Consider the following 23851-nt stretch of genomic DNA (forward strand, 5'->3'; position numbering starts at 1 on the left):
GGATCTGCACCTTTGACCTCCCAGCCAACCAAGATGACTAGCAGACTGGCCAGGCGAACAGTATCAGTGAGCCAGCCCCACAGACGCCATTAAACCCCTGACACGAAGTCTGCACAAAGGGAGGTATTAAGGTCTGGGGACTTCATCACCATGCAAAAGTGACACTCATTCAGTGGGAACCAAATTTCAGATGGACAGTTTGGGTCTGTCACCCACCCATGGCAGAGGCTCTAGGAGGCTGGGCCACAGCAGGGAGTGCAGCCCCCAGGCGGTCCTGTTAAGCCTGGCTGCCGGGGAGGTTAGATGTAGTCGGTGCATTTTTCCACTTAGGCTCTTTTCAATTTATGGCAGGTTTATCAGGATGAGACCCCACTGCATGAGTACTTAGCAAAGAGTGAGCTATTTCTTACTGCAAGTGGTTTGTTTTACTATAAATATAGTGTCCTCAAGGGCTCAGGTGATTCTTACTTTAAAATTGGAATCCTTGGTGAGAGCTTTCCATTCAGTTTTGTTTTTGTGATAACTAGTAATAATATAAAAACATCTCTGAAAGACCAGTCCCCCCAGCCCCAGGGCCTTTGCACTACAATTGGAAGTTCTTCTCTTCCTTCTCCTTGCACACCAGTCAGACCTAAGGGCAGACACCACATACCAGAGTGCACTCTTTTTTTTTTAAATTTTTTTTGGGTCCGGTCATGGGGTCTGAACTCTGGGCCTGGGCGCTGTCCCTCAGCTCTTCAGCTCAAGGCTAGCGCTCTACCACTTGAGCCACATAACCACTTCCGGCTTTTTTCTTTTTGCTTTATGTGGTGCCGAGGAATCGAACCCAGGACCTCAGGCATGCAAGGCAAGCGCTCTACCACTAAGCCAATTTCCCAGCCCCAGAGTGCACTCTTAACCCCTCCTACAGGGTAGTTCTCCTGAAGCTCACTCTGCACCTGCCCAACCCTGGGTGTTTCCTTGTACACTTACTTGATTAATGTCATTCTCCTTTATCACAGTCATACATAGTAGAGAGTTCAACTAATTGCAGGTATATCATCAACATCAAAGTTCTGCTTGGCACACAACGCATAAGTCCCCTGTGAAGCTATGTGTGGCTGAACGCTGGGCACTTGACAGAATGACTCTTACAGGAACCCCTGCTCCACCAGAGGCAATAGAAGGACTTCAAACAAGGGCACAGGGCCATAACTTGGTCCTGTGGTCAATAGGAACAATAACAATCATTCATAGCTATGGAGACTTGGTGATGGTGATGCACCTTACTATTCCATGTTAATGTTTTTCAGTGATCAGTGCAGGTGTACAAAGGGGGACTAGAAGTGACTTGGGGGTGAGAGTGCCACGCCAGAAGCAAGTGGACTCTTTAGCTTCTAGATGGACAGAGGTAGATGGAAAAGAGAGCTGTGAGGGTTGGTAGGGGAGAGAAAGACAGGGTTTTCTTCCCCTTGACTAGAGGAAGATTTGGAAAACGAAAGCAGGTAGCTACCTATGTTCTAACTAAAAAGAAATGCTTGCCGGGCACTGATGGCTCACACCTGTAATCCTAACTACTCAGGAGGCTGAGATCTGATGATCGAGGTTCAAAGCCAGCCTGAGCAGGAACGTCCATGAGACTCTTATCTCCAATAAACCACCAGAAAACTGGAAGTGGCACTGTGGCTCAAATGGTAGAATGCTAGCCTTGAGCTGAAGAGCTCCGGGACAGCGCCCAGGCCCAGAGTTCAAGCCCCACGACCGACAAAAACAAAAACAAAAAAACCTGTAAGGTTCACATCCTCATCCAGATACAATGGGGTTGGTAATTCCAAGTCCATCAAGGGCTGCTCTTTGTCATGAGAGCATTTCTTACTCTTTTTTGGGAATGCAGACAATGTGCTTTTCTGCATAACATAAGCCATTCCAGAGTGATGTGGCCCTGAGTGAAGTCGACTAGGCAAACACTACTGACCCAAGCTCAGCTCACCTCGTCTTCCTTAGGCATCAAAACATACACCTCTACAGCTGAAAAGCCCTCAGAACAGTCCTGATCATCCAGATCAATGGTCATGGATTCCTAACATTCCATTTCAAACGCTACCATAGTTGAGAACTGGAAGTTATATAATGTGTATGAAATTATAACCATGTGGAAGGCAGAACAACTTTTGGCAATATTTTCTTGCCTGCAGAATTCCCAACAGGATCTAGAGATACTCCAGCTCTCAATTAGCTGCCCTCAGGAAACAACTATGACAACTAGGAAGCTCCCAGGATCCTGTCACAGAAAGGGAATGAGACTTTACTTTTGGCCGTGAACCATATTTGCACAATGCTAGAGTTCCTGAGTCATTACATGGTGCCAAGAACAATACTTAAATGCAGGGAGCATGTATTACTCGATTTACTTCTCACTCTTGCCAATGGAGATGGTATCGTTACTGACAATAAGAGATGCTAAATCTAACAGCCAATCAACTAGTAATCTGCCTAATTATAAAACAGGTGCCCAAGTGTCACTCTGTAAATTCATATACAAACAACTTATGCTTCTGAAGTAATCACTATAAAAATTTAAAGTTGTTCAAGAAATTTACAGCCCCAGAACTTAAAAAACTGGCAGAGGACAGTAATTATCCAAAGTCCAGTCTTCAGCCTCCTCTCCTCTACTTGCCTTCGCTTTCCCACCATAGGCAGTACCACCGATTTATGAAGCATGGGGAAAGGTGGTTCCCTGCACTCGCGCACCTGGAGGTAGCTCCACTACTCATAGCATCTGACTGCTGAGGGCGCTTATTTATGGTTCAGATTCCTAGCTTATTAAAATCAGTTCATTATGAATTGGCATGTAAGAGGCACGCAAGTACTTGTTGCTTGGATGAATGAGCAAATTAATAGATGGATCATAAACCATGTCTACAAAACAACAATGGTGGGCAGACAGGACCTTTCCTTCCCTTTTCCTAATTGCAAACTGATTTCTCCAATGGATACTTGCGATGCTTTTCCTTTTCACAATATTAGTGTTAATAAAACAGCGGCTCTTATCACAAACATATACGGGTAGTCTGCACACCTGAATTAATACTTAAATGTCCAAAGCAAGCAAGACAAATTTGAAGCACTGACAAATATGTTCACCAACTTTCCAAGGCAAAATATCTACTTACTGGTAACAAGACAAAGCAGTTTGATGATAGGCCAAAGGAAAAAATAATACTATTCACTGGCTATAATACTCCTGTTTTAAAAATATATGAAGCTAGGCACCAGTGGCTCATGCTAGTATTCCTAGGTACAGGAGGATCTGAAGATCCTGGTTTGAAGTCAGCCTGGGCAGAAAAGGCCATGAGACTCTACCTCCAATTATCCAGCAAAAAGCCAAAAGTGGAGCTGTGGCTCAAGTGGTAGAGTGCTAGGCTTGAGCACAAAAACTCAGGGACAGCACTCAGGCCCAGGACTGGCACACAAACGCACAAAAAGAACAAGCCAGACACCAGTGGATCATGCCTGTAATCCTACTCAGGAGGTTGAGATCCAAGGATCATAGTTCAAAGCCAGCTCAGGCAGGAAAGTCAGTGAGACTCTTATCACCAAAAAGCTAGAAGTGGAGGTGTGGTTCAACCAGTAGAGTACTTGCTTGGGCAAAAAAAAATGTAGGGAGAGTATTTAGACCCTGAGTTCAAGCCCCAGGGCCAGCACTATATGCATAAACAGTATTAACTTCCTCTTCAATGCTGTTAAAATGAAAGGAATTGCTTGCTTGGTTTCAAAAATCATTTTAGGAAAGGAAGAAAACGTATTAGGAATTATACAGTAACTTAAAATATGTCTTTTCTATTGTTTGTGAGATCTAAGTTTGTTCTAAAAAAAACAGAACAATGAATCCACAATTTGGGTTATTTTTGCATTAATGATGACTTCAAGAGAGCAAGAAGGAATCCTATGTAGAGAATATTTAAAAATAAGTCCTGTTTCATACCCACTGAGATAGCTCTAATAAAAGAGCCAATGATAACAAAGATTGGTGAGACTATAAGAGAATTTGTGGCCTCAAACTCACAATTCTCCTGCTTCAGTCACCCTGGTGTGAGAATTACAGTCATGTACTACCATGCTCTGCTTGGATGTACAGGAATTAGATCACACATGCATTGTTGGTACAGCTGCTTCAGAAAATGGTCTGGCAGTTCCTCACGAAGTTAAACCTCAAGCTACATGTGACCCAGGTATTCTACTACTAGTGTACACCCAAGAAAAAAATGAACATTTATGTCCACACAAAAATTTGTTATAACATTATTCATGATAGCTAAAACAAATGGAAACCACACAAATACTCATCAATAATACAATGGTGTTATTTATATTCATATTTTATGGTATTTAGCCCTAATAAGAAACAATGCTGACACTTTATAACATGGTTGATAACAACATTCTTAGTGAAAAAAAATTCATTCTTTCAAGATCACATATTTTATGATCACATTTCTTTTTTTTGGGGGGGTCCGGTTGTGAGGCCTGAACTCTGGGCCTGGGCGCTGTCCCTCAGGTCTTCAGCTCAAGGCTAGCGCTCTACCACTTGAGCCACAGCGCCACTTCTGGCTTTTTTTCTTCTTTTTGCTTATGTGGTGCTGAGGAATGGGACCCAGGGCCTCATGCATGCAAGGCAAGCGCTCTACTACTGAGCCACCTTCCCAGCCCCTATGATCACATTTCTATGAAATGTATAGACCGTTTTTTCTTTGTTTATAAAAAGAACAGTGGCTACCAGGGCTGGAGGGCTGGGCAAAAATCAGAGTGGCTACTACTGGGCACAGGGTGATCTAATGCTCTACACTGGCTGTGGTGGTAGCTTCACAGCTCTGGACATGGAGTAAAGGCCACCTGACTCGCACATTTCACATGAGTGAATTACATCTTGATCAGACTGTTTTTAAACATCCATAGAGGTAAACATGTGAAAATTCTCTATGAATAAAGCACATGAAGTATTCTGCAGAAGGTAAAAATGGATATGTAAAAGAAAAAAACTAGTAAACAAACAAAATATCTGTGAGATTCATAACAAAAGCAGGAATGCTATAATATATTTCAAGGGCTGACACTTACAATGCATGCCATGAGGACTGGTGGCTGCAGCAGTCAAAACCAACTACTGGGACTGAGAGTATTGTCAGCAGTAGAGCACTGGTTCAACTCGCAGCACCAAAAAACATAAAAAATAAAAACAAAACTCTAATTTATTGCATACATAAAGGGAAAATGTGGGTGCTTCACTTGGAAATTCCACTTAAAATGTCAAAATAATTTATTGAAGAAGAAATGGGATGAAGTTTATAATAGTTTTGACCTATTTTAGACAGATATTTATTAAATATTTATTAAAATGCTTAAGCTTGAAATAATACCATAGGCACAAGAAAGAAAACAAATATGAGCAATTCAATTCTATACCTTCTGTTCAATAAAACCCGCTTCTCCATGGCAGGTGGTACAGAGAACTCTACCCAGGGGGTTAATCAAAATTCCCTTAGAATAATTGAAAAGCATCTGCATTTTTCCCCCAGAAACCACAAAAAAGTCACAGTAAGCAGAACATATAATCTTGATTATTAGCACTGAGCCTGTAGCAGCACAATGTGTTGTCCCCAGAAATTAAGTTACAGGACACGATGTCACTGTGCGCTAAGTCAGTGATGTCTCCCCTAATGAGACTGAAAAACTCAAGGAAATCAAAAGACAGACAAGGACACTAATAAGTTGCATGTGTGATATTCTGCTACTGTTGCAAGCAAAGTGCTTATTCTGCCTAATGCAAGCCTTCTCCAGGCTGGACGGTGCCCAGGGAGACCCCAGAGGTCAACGACCCCGAGCTTTCATTTTACAACAAAGAAAACTGAGTTTTAAGAAGGTCATACACCCAGTTTAAAGCACTACTTGGTCTAGAAATGAGCTCTTTCAGGACTCTTCTCATAAGGTATTTTTCTAAGCATATGTACTTCAGGGATATAGAAATAGAAAGTGTGGTGCTCTGAGAGCCCCAGTGCTAACAACTCGGTGTACAAGTGCTACAGTGAACCACCCAAACCTGAAGGTGCAGGGCCAAGGGTTGAGGACACTCAAAATACCAATCAGAGTGACCAGAGTGTCAACTAGGGAAAGGCAAAACTGGTGTTGTGTCTGGCCTGTTGAGGTCTGTGATTACATTTTTAGGAGCGGGAGAGACAGGTGAAAGAAAGCACAGCACATGGCAGGTGCGAGGTGGCTGTGGAAGATGGGGACATGTGATATGGAACCCTGTTTCAGCTTTAATCTGCCTGCCACCTAAGGCAGGCTACTCCTGGTGCTGCTCTTAGCTCCTGGGCCTTTGAACTGGAGGAAGGGGTATAGGGCAGACCCAGACATCCACTAGATAGTGGGGCATGTATTTACATCAGTTTGTTTTTAACAGTTGGAACTTGATTAAATAGATCTTTCACTCGAAGTATGGCCTTAACAGAGATGATTCAATAAGGAAACTCCACTGATGAGCAAGCTTACACGTTAAAGTTTGCTCGTTTTGATACAATCAAGATTATAAAGAACGTTGAGCAATGGTGGCTCATGGATCTAGGCCTCATCTCGGACATAGGAAGGTAGCTTCTCTGGGGATGGGATCTGAGAATCTATATTTCAACAAGCTTTCCGGAAGATTCTTATGTGTGATCAAATTTGAGAACCCCAGACATGCTTTCTATAAGAAAAGCATCACTATTTCCACATCATTGTAACTGAAAATTAAAGAGCAACAATGAAATATGTATTGGTATGAAAGATCAAGAACTATAGTAATACACCACAATGACCTGAAATGACCTACCTAATTTGACATCTCTTTACAATGGAGGTCAGTGGAAGAAAGTCTCAGAGTACCATCATAATACGTCCGATAGCAGAACCGTTTGCCTTTCCAATGAGCTTATCTTCAACAGCAGTGTTCAAGCAGAAGGAACCAAAGTCTGCTTTGGTCCGGATTTGTTCCTGGCTTCCTTCATTATTCAACAGATATCCTTAAGCATCTCGCTCCCACAAGGTACACAATTAAGCATGTGCTTTACACTTACCATTCAATGGCAAATAATACGTTCCCTTAGAGGTCAGAACAAAGAAAAAATGGATTTTTCAAATAAAAATTTCCTTCAGATTTATTTTTTTCTGTAGACCAAACTAAGCACCAAATTGTGAATTTGCCTGAGGTCAAATTTTAGACGATAATATATCTCTAATCAAACAAGCAAAAGGATGGAAAAATACAAATACAAATAAAATGAAGCCAAAGGAGAGTAGAACTGAACCATTACATAACAATGTCTGCTATTTCTGGCATTTTTAGGCATTTTACATTTTCTTATTGAGCACTTGCCATCTCCATAGAAGTCAGGAATGTCTATCTGATGAGAAAACTGAAGATCAGAGAGATTCATTGATTCTTTCAAGTTTACAGAGCAAGTACAAAGGAGATCTGAGATTCAAATACAGGAAATAAGGCTTTGTTTATTTATTATTCCTCTCCCTACTCCTGTCAGCTTCAATATTCACTGACATCTTTATAGCAGCTCATAGAACTTTCTTTTGAGCATATAACTTGGTAACCCTGAATATTTTTAACTGATAATATCCTAAGATGTCTGATTTTTACAACTAACTCTAGGGGCTCTATGCCCTATTCATCTTAGAAACTGACTAGAACTATAGGAAGTGATATAGGTAGACGTTTTCTAAAATTCTAAAGCATCATACAAATGTTAAGACACTGAGTTATTTATTAAAATTGGTTGTATTTTAAGAATTGGGGCAAATGGCAATCGGATGTTGAGATAGTCTGAAGTAATGAGTGACTCCCTAGGAATAGTCACATGTAATATACATGATCTAGACATTAGACAATGTCATGGTTTTATAAATGATCTGTTAGTCTAGCACCTCCCTCTCAGACGGAGGTGCTGCTGAGCTCCTGTCTGAAGCTGTCCTTGTGGCCAGCTCACCTGTGGCGCAGCTTCAGCTATTACCTCTGCTATTGATGAGTACCAACGTACCACGCTCAGCCTTCACCTCTGTTCTGACCTCCACACCAATACGTCTCCTACGTCACAGATGCCTCGACGGTCTTTTGAAACAGAAATGACAAAGTCCAACTGCTCCACCACCTTTTCTCTGGTATCATTCTCTTCTGTCTGAGCCAATAAGATAGGAGAATATCTAATGACATGGTGACTTCCTCCTTTCAGTGAACCCCAAGGCCTACAATACTCCCATTCTGCATGGTCCTGCATCAACTAGCTCTTGCTATTTTATTTTCCCCTTGTAAACAGGCTTTTGTGTCCCTCCCTGCCACCCTCCATAGCAAGCTTGCTAAACCTGAACCACTTGGGGCAACCTAAGGCTTTCACTCACTTGAACCTTTGTTTGCACTCCTACCTCAGCACACAGCAACTGGAGGCTTCCATCTTGTATTGTGGGTGACTTTTGAGGAGGTCTCCTGTTGATCTACCAGATCTCAACCTCTATAACACAGTAGCTGATCAGTCAAATAAGAAAATGACCTGACTACCATCTTGGCATTAGATGCCAGGCTTCAGTATCGAATGCAAAGGTGAATAAGATATGAAATGCAGCTTCTTTTCCCTGTAGGTTTACTGACATTTACTCAATAAATATTTACTCAATAAATGAAATGTAGGTTCTCCACCAGAGAGCTATGCTGTTTTTTTGTTTGATTTTATTTAAATATATTTTATTGTTATTGTAAAGGTGATGTACAGAGGCGCTAGCGTTACATAGTCAGGTAATGAGTACATTTCCTTTTTTTGGGGGGGTCCAGTTGTGAGGCCTGAACTCTGGGCCTGGGCGCTGTCCCTCAGCTCTTCAGCTCAAGGCTAGCGCTCTACCACTTGAGCCTCAGAGCCACTTCTGGCTTTTTTTCTTTTTGCTTATGTGGTGCTGAGGAATTGAACCCAGGGCCTCAGGCATGCAAGGCAAGCACTCTACCACTGAGCCACCTTCCCAGCCCAAGCTATGCTGTTTGACTTGAACTTTTGCACCCATTTTGCTACAGTTAGAGAAAAACACAAAATGTATAATTCTCTCTGCAACTACATCAGCTGATAGTCAAGTTATCATTTGTCTGTAGCCCCATGGCTACTATGCCTTTCTGTTGCTGTTGGACAGGATTTCACTGTAACTTCCAGGCTGGACTCAAAATCATGGTCCTCTTCTCTCAGTCTCCCAAGTGTTGGGATTAAATGAATGCACCACCACACAGGGTACTAGTATGCTACTTAAGTGCAAAAACCAAGTCATCTTCACCTAGCTCACTTCCTAGCATATAAGAGGCTGCCAATTATTTCTTTCAATTTTTTGTTCATAGTGCATCATAAATTGGGCACTGATAAAGCTTTTATATTATATAGAACATTCATTTTCAAAGAACATAAACTAAACTAAGTTATATTCCAAAAGTTCATTCTTAGACTGGATACATGATATACAGAATATATATTACACATTTGATTAATTTTCAAAGTTAAGCTGACATGTATTGCCCATTTTATAAGATGTTATTCTATCCATAATGTGGATGCAATTTTGTATATTAGGAGAAACATAGGGTGTGATGCCATGGATTTACCTGTTGCTGAGGATTATGAGAATGTGTCTAAACATCTGGAAGCTTCATCAGCCCTCCACTCTACCACCATCTGCACTGAGATGTTGGGTAGTAGGCAAGGGTCCGGAATAGGAGAGCAAGGGTGGCGCCTGGAGGACATGTGGGAGAAAGGCTTTGTTTCTAAGCTCTGCACTTCACACCTTCCTCTCTCTTCCCATCCCAAGAAGGTGGGGAGCAGCCTAGCGTAGCAGAAGCCGCTAAGTCCCTGCAGGACCCAGGGTGGCTGCAAAGGCAGGCCGGCACAGGTGGGCAGGTACGGGCATCAGTGTGGTTCACTACCACATCATTCCCGACCTGCACTGGGGCAAAGGAAGGGATAGAGTACAGTCTGAATATAAATGTTGGACGACTGCTATCATTTTAAGGTGTGACTAGCTAATGAAGCTCTCTCAAAGTTTCATTTTGAAGATGGTAGCTGAACAAAAACACATGACATCATCTACTACACTAAAAGAGAAGGTGGCAAGAAACACAATGGTAACAAATCTAGTCCTTTTCATTGTCCAATTACTTGGATTTCAAACAAATGGGAGTTTGCTCTACTAAATTCTAATGCTCATACATGAATTTCAGAAGAAGTAGAACTTTTGATGATGTTTATAAATTTATAAATAAAAATGATGCAAATTTTAGGCTGTGCAGTATCAGATGACATGACACAGCCCAAGCTTCAGCTCTTGCTAATTAAACGAATCAATTAAGAGACTGCAGTTGCCACTGGGTAGCTGCTGTTCTATGGTAGCAATAACAACCCCACGGGGAGGTCTTTCACGGCATTAAAATGCTGTCCTCCACAACTCCATCTGATATTATTAGAAACAGTTATTTGTGTCTTGCTGTCATATTAGTAGCAAAGGCAAATTATGGAAATATGCAGACCAGAATGGTCCCAGTATGAGATCAGGTTGGGTTTTCAGCCTCCAAGGGAACAATTGCTGAAATTCCAAAGTTCCCCCAAGTTCTTTAATGGAACCGGTAAATCTATCAGCACAGCATCCATTTCGAAGCTAGGTAAGGGTCACATATTGACATACTTTCCTGCTAAGCTGATACAATTCAACTAGATGAATTATCATATTAAGTTTACCCTCCTGAGTTAAAATGATGGAGTTGAAAATTGTTTTCGATGGTTGTCATTAATCGCTGTTACTTTGCAAATGCTTACTTTGAAATCTAATTGTCCTGGTGTATCAAGGGTCATATTAATAGCATTCTTAATGGTGATTCTTTGTAAAACATGTTTATTCTATGATATTATCTCTCAGGCTTTCAAGGCTAATAAGAAATAAAGCATATTTATTAACAATAAAACTTAATTTAAAATGTACAGTTTGAGATTTAAATTAACTTCAAGAACTTTAGCATCATTTAGTTTCATTAGGATCTCTGGCTAAGCTTCAAAGACTTAGAATCTGATAGTTCCTCAAGTTTTCTTGGGTAAATGCCAAGACACAGACATAAAGAGGCTGTTCAGTGGAGTCTAAGCTTAACTTCCCTTTAGAGCAATCGACATTGTTTTTCAAAAAAAAAATAATCAGTCCCATGAAATATGCTTGCCTTTATATTGCAGTCCTTTAAAAATCAAATATAAGATGAGCGCTGGTGGCTCACACCTGCAATCCTAGCTACTCAGGAGACTGAGATCTGAGGATCTCTGGTTGGAGCCAACTCAAAAGTCCAAATAACCAGCAAAAATCCCAGAAGCAGCTCAAGTGGTAGAGTAAGGCTGTTAGTGAAAAAATCTAAGTGGGAACAAGAGGCTCCAAGTTCAAGCTTCAGTACCAGTACAACCTCCCACCTCGCCCACACCCCCCTTAAAAAATGAAAAAAGAACACATACAAAAGACCCCCCCCCATTGCCAGGCACTGATGGCTCATGCCTATAATCCTAGCTACTCAGGAGGCCAAGATCTGAGGATCACGATTCAAAGCCAGCCCTGGGCAGGAAAGTCCATGAGACTCTTAGCTCCAATAAACCACCAGAAAACTGAAAGTGGTGCTATGGCTCAAATGGTAGAGCGCTTGCCTCAAGCTGAAGAGCTGAGAGACAGTGTCCGGGCCTAGAGTTCAAGCCCCACAACCAACAACAACAACAAAAAAAATAGACTCCCCTCCCCACATCTATCCTATTGTTTAGCATAGAAAGGAATTCTGATTCAGCAAGATACTAACACTTCCATTTCTTTGTGAGCTTATGCAATCTGATGAACGGGATTTATGGCTTCACCAAAATCTGCAAACAAAATACAAAAATAAAACCTTCTAAGTATAGGAAATAAACACAAATATTCTGGAAAAATTCTCTTCCTAAGTGTATGCAATGGAGTGAATGTTCGTGTCCTTTGCTCCTCACATTCAGATATGGAGGTGGGATGGTAGACGCAGCAGGCCTCTGACCTGGCTCAGATGAGGTCACGATGGCATGAGAACCTTCCTTACAGAAGAAGAAAGCAGAATGTGAGCACTGCCTTGTTGTCAGCCTCTCCCTCTCTCTCTCCCGCCCCCCCCCCCCGCGTCTTTTTCTATCCCTTTCTCTCTTTCTGTCTCAGATTTACTACTACATGGAAAGATGTGGAATTCTATTTGTGGAAGAACACAGTTCTTGCTAAGTAACTGAAATACCTGTAGGGGATAGGATATACACTTTTATGATTGTTAAGTTCAATTTAGAGAGGTCATAATATCCAGATAGTAAGGCAAACATTATCTTAGGTATTTCAGTAAAGGTAGTTTGTTTCTTAAAAAATGAAATTAAGATGTGAATCAGTGGACTTAGAGTAAGATTATTCTACATACGTTAGGTGGACCTCATCCAATCGGTGGTAACTCTCGATGGGAAACAACAGACCAGCAGGCGGGAACGAGGAATTCAGTCTTTGGACTTAAACTGCAATGCTTTCCTAAGTTATCAGCCTATAGACGTTCCCTGAAGATTTCAGATTTGCCAAGCCTCAACAATTTCAAACAGATCTCTCTCTCTTTCTTTACATATACATAGATACACACAAACTCCCAACACATTCTGTTGGGTTCACTTTTATTGGGGAATACTGGCTAATACACTCATTTCATTTCCATTATTCACTTCATTTATTCCTATTCCACTTTATTATCAGAAAAGCAAGAATAACCATAAGTCATAGGTTTAATACTTAAAGATTAAGTTATATTAAGTGCCCGCCTACTTATATGCAATGTATATGCTTATTATGCACATTGACTACACATACTCTGTACATATACTGATATTCTCAATAAACTGACAAAGCTCTCAGAAATGCCCCCATGTGAATGTGAACGATACCCAAAGACATGAATAGGCTGATCTCCCAAGCAATGAATGAATAGAGGGAGAAATACTGAAATATACGGCTAATAAACAGAAAATTTTTAAATTGAAGTGACTTTTAAAAGAGATTATTTTAAACAGGATGACCATTGCTACTAATAATTGTAATCTTAACAAATAAAAATATCTTATACATGTTTGAAAATAATTGAAGAATCAAAAACAAAAGCATAAAACACATGAAGTTATTTCCAAAAATACCACTCATAATAGCAAAAAGTAATTTAGAAATAATCTAAATATCAAATAGCTAAGATTCAAAGGTAAGTACAATATATCACATCTACCTATCACAATGTGAAATATAGCTCCATTTTTAAAATGCTTATAAGTATCTCACAGCAATATATAAAATAATTGATAGTATTCAGGCCAAAAATTAAGATATAAAACTATGATTGGAAAGAAAAAAAAAAAACTATGATTGGTTTCTACTACAAAGATAGTTTTCAAAGGACCTAATAGAGAAAACTAGAAAAAAAAGTCAAGCGCAGTTTAAAAAAAACAAATGTTCCTATTTTATTTAAAAAATATAGAGAAAATCTTCAATAGAAAAAAAGTTCTTAAAATACTCAACAAACAAATTTTGAAAGTATTTTCTCTTTAACAAAACATCCTCATTATTTTAAACTCTATCATGGAAACTTCTTCAATACATTAAGAAACAAACATCCTGCAGAAAGATCCTCAATATAAGAACAATATAAAACCACAGTGAAGTCAGGTAAAAACACACCGATTAAAATTAGCAGAGCACTTCTTTTTCTTATGAAATAAGAGGATACACAAAGCACTCTTTAGTACTTACCACTGTACCAAGAAACTGAATGCTCATGCGTCCACCTGCTTCTCTAGAAAGACACTGAAAAAAAGGAAAAGTATAAAATGAGACTGCATCTGTACACAAACTTGTAATGAAGGTGCTCATCATTCCACAAAAACCCACATGCCCATCAACTACTGAACTGATGAAGAAAATATAGCATAATATGTTATTTCCACAGCAGAATGATATTTGGCCGTAAAAAGTAATGAAGTATCAACACATATTCCAACAGAAGTGAGTCACAAAGTAACAGTGTTATATGGTGCCACTTAACAATAACTGAGGTTCACAGAGGTACACAGTAGATTAGTAGTTGGCTCAGGAGAGGAGAGAGGGGAAGGAACAAGGAGTAACTGATAACTGTGGAGGGGTTTTGTTTGGGGGACATGTTCCAGAGCTGTATGATTACCGTCTGCTTTCTGGGCAGACTAAAAGTCATATAACTACATTTAAGTGGGTGAATTATATGACATATGGCTGTTTCAATGTTGTTAAAATGAATTACCATTTATTTAAAATAACAAAATGAACAATGCAATTATTTTGTGTTCAGAGAGTACTGAAAAAGAACTTGCCTCTATGTTATCCACTTATTTGTAAACTAGACACATGCAAAGTAAATATGTAACTATTCATACATATTTTTCTCATCTGAACTTCATAAGTCAAAAATACCACTGATAAATGCGTGTCTATTTAGTACAGTAGACATAAATTACACTTTTCCCAGAATATCCTCAGCTGTAAAACTACTCAATGTAATCCTAACATGCTCCTCAAGAGTCTTCTTTTTTGTGTCAATCAGAGAGGGCTATATGACTGAGAAATGAAGTCATTTTAAGTAAACATCCATGGTTTTCTTTCTGAAGTCTCAGAGACAGTATCAGTGGCTTCTACTCAACCAAATACAATGAACTATTACAAATGTATCCTGATTTTCTTTCCAGGAGTGGAGGTTTAGCAATTCCAGTCTCTGAAATCACCAAGGTAATAATGGAACTTGGAGAGCCTTGGGCTCCTTGGTTGGAGGTTGAAGCAATGAGGAAGAAAGCGGCTTAATGCAGAGCCACCCTGCACCTGAACCTACTGCCAAGTGACCTGACACAACAGTTTCTAGAACACTCTACACTCAAGTGGAGTAGAGAGGAGGAATATAAAACTCCATTTGCCCACCAATTTGATTCCAGATAATTTATACTTTAAAAATTATGGGTAAACAGAAGGATGAAGCCACACAAATATCATAACAGTATAGCTCTCCAAACTGAAAATGCTGTTACCTGCGCAATCAACAAAACAAGTGGAGACATAAATTGTAGTTTAGCCCGGAAGCCATTTCAACATTGAAGATACACAAAATGTTTATACCAGGTGAACATCCTTTATCCAAAATGTGTGGAACCAGAAGTGTTTCTGGTTTTAGAAAATTTGTTGCCTATGGTGGTTGAACAACAATATTCAACACTAAAGATTTTGGGGGTGCTTGAATTTGGGGCTTTTTATAACCTAATAGAAATATTATGCAGTATTGTATTGGTAAATACAAAAGGGGAAAAACAAAACAGAATGTGTATTTGTAAAAAAAATCTATATATTACAGAAAAACTCTAAATAATGCATGTAAATTCATTAATGACTATTTCTGAATGGGGTGGTATGGATGTGTGTACATATTCTATCAGTAGTAGGACTGAAACCAGAAACCTGCACTTGCTAGACAAGCACTTCACACTTGAGCCACATCCCCAGCTCATTGCCTTTATTATTATTTTTTTACATAGATTCTCCCACTGGAACGTCTGGGTTATGAACATGTGTCACCACATCTGCTGCTCTTTATTTCCATCAATCCATTCATTCAGTCATCCATCCATCTGTGGACCACAGGGAGCCCTGGCAGCTGAAATAGGACCCACCTCCCAAGAAAAGAAGAGAAACATAACAGAATTATAAAATGAGTATAATTCAATGTAAGTCCATGGTATAAAATGTATGAATTATTGTGACATAAGAGGAAAGACTAGCCATGAGCCTGTGGATCACACCTATAATCCTAGCTACTCAGGAGGTTAAGACTTGAAGGTCAAAGTTCAAAGCTAGCCCAGGCAGACAAATATGTGGGACTTTCATTCTCCAATTAACCAGTAAAAAGCCAGAACTGTAGTTGTGGCTCAAAGTGGTACAGTACCTGCTGTGACTTAAAAACAACAACAAAAAAGAGCCTAAGGCCTTGAGTTCACTCCTCAGTGGAGGAGGGGGGGGGGGGAGAGGAGGAGGAGGAGGAGGAGGAGACAGTACAAAAGTTCCTCAAAAAATTAAACAGAGCTACACATGATACAGTATCATACATTAAAGAATCTGTATTCCCATGTGTAATAAAGCATATACATGACAACCAAGTTACGGAAATGACCTGACCTTCCATTAAAGGAAAAGTAGATTAAAATGCGCATATATACTTATTAGTCTTCAGCCTTAAAAAAGATGGAAATATGTCATTTGTAACAATGTTTCTTTTTGATGGAAAGAAGAACACAAGACCTCTAGATGCTATTAATCCTGGAGGACAGTATTTGTTAAAGGACAGAAGCCCAACAGAGAAAGACAAATACTCTATGATTTCACTCATTAAAGCAATCTAAAAAACTAGTGGAGAGTAGGGAATAAAAGTTAGTAGAGGCTTAGAATGGTGTAGTGGTAGGGTTAATGATCAAAGGATATACAATTTCAATTAGAATATGATTAAGTGATCCATTCTACTTGATGACTATAGTGAGTAGTGCAAAGAGAGTAAATGTTAAGTGTTCTCACACAAAAAAGTAATATATGAGGTGATACTCATCTGAAGTACCTTGATTTCACCATTCTACAGTGTACACATATTTGAAAATAATATTTTATACATGCTATACAATTTTTGACAATAATCTTTTTTTTCCTTTTGTGATGCTGGGAATCAAATCTGTAGCCTTATATATACTAGGAAAATGTCCTACCACTGAGCCTCACCCGTCACCCTTATAAACTTCTTATACTTGAGAAATGGAGTGTGACAGGTCTATGTTTAGAAAGAGAAATTTCATTCAGAAGTGGAGCTTAATCTTTCTCAGAAAGAATACACAATTTTCCCACAGTAAAAAGTTAAACTAATTAAGTTCTCAAGTCCACAATAAACCCACAAAATACTCAATGCTTGCAATGTATCAAATGCATACCAAAACAAATATCAAAGTGACCATTTGAGAAGCTGATAATAAGAATTAAGAATAATAAGAATTAAGACTTATTTTCACAAAACATATTCCATCCACACTTGTTAAAATATTGTGTCAAAAATATTTTATTCCTTTTCCTACATAAAATGGTACTTATAGTCAGATAAAAATTTCACTTTTCTTATAGTATGCTCCAACATTTACAAAATATACTTTTCATCTCTTTAAAAGAAAATTTTAGAGGATTCTTTTAACAAAATGATTTAAATATTTTCTAGAATTAAATCTATACAAAATTAGCACTCTTGATCACTTGCAAAAGCATTCCCCAAACAATAACCCAAATGTTCCAAAAATATCTTCCTGTGATATTAAAACCAGAGGTAATATCACCTTTAAAAGTAATGGTATGGAAACAGTAAGAGGAAGAAAGAATGATTGCTCCCCACCCCCACCCCTGCCTCACCCCCTCATTGATTTCCAACTCGATAATAATTCTTTCAAGACCTTTAGGGTTTGTCTTAGTCTCCAGTGCAGCTGCCTGTATTACTTTCCACATTAACTATAATCAGTATTGATACTATTCAAAATTCTCTTCCTCTAGCAGCCACTGAAATGTAATTTTCTAGTTAACAGATAGCACAGTGTGTTTGTGGGGGAAGGGTACGCAGGAGTTCAGAAGGATATTTTTCTGTTGTGTTAAATTTACAATAACTCTTAATCATAAAACATTCTTATGGAGACCAAGACAACTGCTAAAAGCCCAGCACTATCATCCCAAAGCAGGCAGACTTGCCTCAAAATTAATGTTTCAAATGACACTTATACATACATCCCAGCAGTTAAATTGTGATTAAATTTTGAAGCATAATGAAGGGTTATTTCTGTTCTATTGGTGAGCTTGTTTCTAAGATGTGTAACCATAATTGATGTTTTCAGGAAAGTGAAAAGGAGATGGTTAATAATTACTCTTTCATTTCCTACTTCTTTAGGAAAAAAAATACTAACCTCTACTTATTCTAAGTTATATATTTACATATCCTACACTATCTAAATAGATGGTTTCATATTACATTGGGTGACTCTAGAGTAATCACATGCATATAGAACAACAATAGCTAATTATTTCTAAGGGGGGGTGAGGAGAAACATCTTTAAAACAGGAGAAAACATTTATTTTAGGACTAGAAACATGCAGCAAAGTTGATTCACTTTTTTGGTGTGCACGCACACCAAATACAAGCAAAGTATAGGCAAAAATGAAAGACTATATTATTTGCAGGCAATGTGGGAGGAATTTTAATCTAAAGTACTGAAAATAGCTTATTTTACCTTTCTTAATTTTCCAGAACAAAAAAATATACAGATGGGAGAAGAAGAGGGATTAGAAAGTTTAGAAAGACACTTTCCCATTACATTACATTTACAACTACTCCAAATTATAAAGAATAACCATAATAATTAGTTTTCCTCAAAAAATAAATGGTTTAATTTCAAAAACCTATTCGGATTCTGTATAGGCACCACTTGTAAATATTTCACAGAGGGTTTACACAACGTGCAATATTGTAAACCCACAAATTTCATGAATTTGGATAATATTCTACATTACCTAGGTCCACTAAGAAATTTAAGCATCATGTTATATAATTTCTTTAATATTCCAATTAACTCGTAATATGTTTAATCTGGTATTCTGCAGTAAATAGCATGAGCTTCTTGTGAATACTATTCCATATTTGTCTGCTTTGCCATGGAGAATTAGTTCCACTTAGTTGAGTACCAATGACCTATTCAATATAGAATGCAGTAGTGCTACAATCATATTTGTACTGTTATTTATAATAAATTTATTCTCTGTGGAAAATATTTAAGCAAGAGTATGAAAAGAAAGAAAGGAAAAACTCTTCAAAGGGACACAGTGAATGGATCTACATCAAACAAATGCAGAAACTGTGAGACCTTAGCAGGATCTCCAGATATTTTCAAAAGTATTTAGCTACTCTTCAGTCCTGAAGACCGGCTGCTGTGAGCAGGTGGATAGAAGCAATCATGCCACACAGAGACACAGGCCAATGGCAGTTAGTCAACCTTGCTTGCAAATGCTCAACCATGTGACTATACAAAATGAAGAGCCTAGTCTGAAAATGCTAACAAAAAAGTGTATTAAAATCCAGCAGCCAAATTACTCTACAGGAAATAGAAAACTCTGAGATGCTCAAAGTAAAAATTTAAGAGCCCTTTCCAAGGTTAAAAAAATTACTTTACAGGAGCAGAACGTGGACATAGTAGGAGTAGCAGTAACTTCTATTTCTCAGCATGTTCTACTCCACAAAGGTTTCAGGGTGACTGAAGGAAACACAATGAGCTCAGCATCAACAGGACACAGCAAACCTTGTGTTGGATTTATATTTTTGTTTTGCTGAGACAGGGTATTGGTGGGCTGTCTCGGCTGGCCTGGAATCTATGGTGGTCCTGGAGTGTCAGATCTAGGCATGTAGCATCCTATTAGCATTCTTTTGTTTTCTTTATCACTTTAATTACATGTTACAGGCAGGAAATCAGTCCACTCTATAAAAAAGCCCTAATTTTTTTTATTTAAAACTTAAAGTTAGAAAAGTTTGTCATTGAAACGATACACTCATCTTCTGTTTCAAAGTTGAATTCAGTTTGTGTACTACTTATTCTTCAATTAGCTCATTCTACTAATGCAAATAATTTATAAATGATAAAATTCAAAACTTTGGGTGACATATGAGAAAATAGCGGAAAAAAATATCTCTTTTATCTAAAACCTTGTCTGGTTTATCTAGAATTGCCAGATGCTAATGGCTCACACCTATAACCTTAGCTATTCAGGAAGCTGTGATCTGTAGCATCATGGTTTAAAGCCACTCCAGGCTTGGGAAAGTTTTCTAGATTCTACCACCAAAATTACCAGCAAAAAGCAGGGCTGAAAGAATGGCTCAAGGAGTAGAACACCAGCCTAGCAAACTCAGGGCCTTAACTTCAAATCTCAGTACTGCCAAAAACAAAAGGTTTGTCACGTGAGTTGTCTAAACAAGTGACATCACACACATGACCTCTAAAACCTTGAATGTGACTGAGGAATTAAATTTTCATCTTTATTTTATTTTAAACAGGAGCAATACAGTATTTTTTTTGTTTTGTTAGAACTTCACTCCACTTTAAATGTTTTACTGTTTAAAATGCTACTATGTTGTATATATGCTAGTCACCTATATTCTTTCTACAATCATATTAATATTTTATACTTTTATATTTCTATTTTATCCTGTTGCAATAACATTTGCATATATTTTAGAATGTATTTATATAGAACATTAACACATTAGTAAAATTAATTTCACTGTTTCTTCTTTTTGAAATATAGCTCCTAACAAACTGACAACTCTGTATATGGCTTATATTTAACCTGTATTGGAAAAGGCCAACAGTATAGGCAGTTTAGAAGTCTTTAAATATCTTCCCACAAACAAAATAGGAGAAAGGTTTGCCAGAGTTCATATTGCACCATTAGGACCTATTAATAAACATCATTACTGACACACACTATCTGCAATAAAAATAGTAGAAAAAACACTGATAAATATATAGCATTCAAATACTGTCATTTTCTTTTGGGGGAATAATGGTATTTGAGTGAAAATTTGTTTAATAATTAGATCAAGAAATAGGAAAAAATTATGCATGAAGTTCTTTATTCTCTTCAAGTGTTTTCAAAGTTTAGGCTCTCTATTATAAATTATTCCATTTCAAAATACAGAACCTTCTCCATCTTTCAGATAACTGCAACATCACTGGCTCTATGCTAGTGTTTATCAACAATGATTAATGTTTTTTCCTAAAAGCTGCAGAAGAGAAAATGCATTAAAAGGGGGTGGGGCAGGTTATAGAGTGGAGAAAAGATAGTGTAATGTAGATGTAACTGAAAAATAAATAATGACTGACAGCAGGTGAGAGAGGGTACTGATATGCACAAATCCCTGAGAAAGAGGAAATAGAACAGCTGGAGACAGACTCTTTACTATATTAATATCTAGCTATACCTATCAGTAGGTGGTACTGTTGGCCTGAAACAGCGTAGGTGCTACCCAGAGGAAACAGAAGCACGTAGTTGCTTCATAAGCAAAGAACTATGGTAGTTCTGTATATGCAGACTTTCACCAGCCACCCTACAAAATATAGATTCTGCAAATGTTGGGAAGTCAGGAATGAAAGAGAATGGATAAAATAGCTAAGAAGGCTATTTTAGAAACGCGGCTTAGAAGGCTTAGAAGAAAAAAATCTAAGTCTTAAAATAAGACAGATTTATTTCTGATATTCTAAAAATGATGATTATCCTTTTAACCATTCATCTGCCCACCTGTTTATCCAATTAAGTTTTTACATACTACAGCAACTCAGCAAGACAGTAGGAATTTAAAGGCAAATAAAAAGAGCAAATTTAGACCAATTAAAATAAATTAAAAACCTATGGGATTTGATATCCAAATTATTGTACATGGCAAAATGCAACTAATCCTTTTGAAGGAAATAATGAGTAACGCTAAGGTCGAGATTTACCGATGAAAACCAGGATAGTGAGTGAGTGGAGAGGGTGATCTGACTGGATGAGAGAGAGAGAAAAGGAGCCAGCCACGTACCTTGAGATGCACCCATCTTTAGGCAGGCAGAAGGGAAATCAACAAAGATGGCTGTAAAGCTTGGTGTCAGTTCTTTGCTTCTGCCACACTTTCAAATCCCTCTGTCATCCCCCGACCACCGCTAACATGATCCTCAGCACCCTTACTTTAATACCTGTAAATGTGTCTCCAATCTCACCCTCATTCTTCTTCAACATAGCCAGAGTCCACAAGGTCCCAGGACACCACATTTTTGTTCCTATCACCACTTTCTTACTAAAACTTGTTCCATGAACAAAGCAGAGTCCACTCTAGATCAAGTTTTGCATGTTATGGCTCCTAGTCATCTTGCTGGCTCATCCCTTGCCCTCAGCTTATTCTCTGATTACTAGGTATGAAACGGCAGTTTCCAAAGAGTGGTGTCTGGACTAGCTTTATCAGCATTACCTAAGAATGCAGACCTAAGACTATGGAGGTATCTCAGTGGTAGAATACTTGTTTAGCATTCTTAAGACCCTGGGCTTGATCTCTAATACCACAAAAACAAAAAACAAAACTAAGAAATGTAGACCTAACCCAGAGCTTCTAAACCAGAGTAAACACTTGTAGGTCCAATGATCTGAGTTGTTGTTGTTTTGGGTTGTTTGTTTGTTTTTTTGCCAGTCATGGGGCTTGAACTCTGGGCCTGGGCACTGTCCCTCAACTCTTCAGCTCAAGGCTAGTGCTCTATGACTTGAGCCACAGTGCCACTTCCAGTCTTTTTTGCTTATGTGGTGCTGAGGAATTAAACCCAGGGTCTCATGCATGCAAGGCAAGCACTCTACTAGTGAGCTTCCTTCCCAGCCTCTGATCTGAGTTTTAACCAGTCTTTAGTTGATTCTGCAACACATCAAGGTTTAAGTCACTGATTTCAACCATGAGTAAGAAGTACATTTTTATCTGAAGAATTCTGAGGGGGTAAAATGGATAAGTATTCGAGCATAATGATGAAAATCACATACCCAAGTCATACTACCAGGGTTCAAGTTTTGCTCAATTTCTGCCTAATTTTGTGACCACAGCTGGCCTTAGTATACAGTGGTATGCTTAACAGCACAGATCCTACAGCAAGAACGCTTGGATTTAAATTCTGCTCTCTTGAAGATATAATAATAAATGAATTTAAATGGCGTGAAATGATATAGTGATATTTCTACCATGGCTCTCAGAGAGTTTCACTCTCATAATTAGTATAGTTATAAGGTTAGGATATAAAATAAGACAGTGAGTTAAGATATGGAAGGAAATGTAAGAAAAATGTAGAAAAAAAGTCATAAAATCACAGTCAAAATACAAGACTCAGTACTGAGAGAGTTCAAGACCTACTTTGAGAACAATTGATTGTGTTGCCACAGAAATTAGTTCAGTCATCAAATATGAATCTTCTGCTCCCATAGTCTCAAACAGAGATGGATGTGAAGCAGGTATAGAGTAGGCTTTATCTATGATCGCTTCATTTCTTTAGATTTAAGTGTTTTTTAATTAACTTTCTGTGTAAAATAAAAGTTAAAGAAAGAGCATGCTAGCCAGGCACAGGTGGCTCACGCCTGTAATACTAGCTACTCAGGAGGCTGAGATTGAGGATCACAGTTCAGAGCCAGCCTGGGTAGGAAAGGCTTTGAGACTCTTATATCCAATAAACCACTCAGAAAACTGGAAGTGGCGCTGTGGCTCAAATGGTAGAGTGCTAGCCTTGAGCTGAAGAACTGAGGGATAGCGCCCAGGCCTAGAGTTCAAGCCCACGACCAACAAAAAAACAAAAACAAAAACAAAACAAGAATGAGCATGGTATGAGGAATTTGTGACCTTTATTCATACATGACAGACATATTTTTGTGTGATGGTTTTGTTTAGGTTTCTCCTCTGGAACTTTAAACTTCAAATATGAGGTTAGATGAAGGTATCTTGGCAGACCCCCTTCCATACCTTCTATTTTAAAATGGAGGTCACTAGTTACACAGAACACCCCATCAATTCTGGGTATCAAGGCATCCCTTCCATTGAGCACATTTTTACACTGAGGAATGAAGAGGTTCATATATTAAAAATTTTTGAAAGCACCTTAATTTTTTTAAAAAGTCT

General features: G+C 38.4%; 1 protein-coding gene across 1 annotated transcript in view; it reads right to left on the reverse strand.

The window, feature by feature from the left end:
• Pcca (propionyl CoA carboxylase, alpha polypeptide) overlaps positions 1-23851 on the reverse strand; it is a 301142-nt gene that overhangs the window by 39997 nt on the left and 237294 nt on the right. Inside the window, 1 exon segment of the mRNA XM_013023003.1 lies at positions 13852-13905. Within this exon segment, the coding sequence (XP_012878457.1) occupies positions 13852-13905 (54 nt within the window).

The sequence above is a fragment of the Dipodomys ordii genome, unplaced genomic scaffold, assembly GCF_000151885.1.
Source record: "Dipodomys ordii isolate 6190 unplaced genomic scaffold, Dord_2.0 Scaffold65, whole genome shotgun sequence".
NCBI lineage: Eukaryota > Metazoa > Chordata > Mammalia > Rodentia > Heteromyidae > Dipodomys > Dipodomys ordii.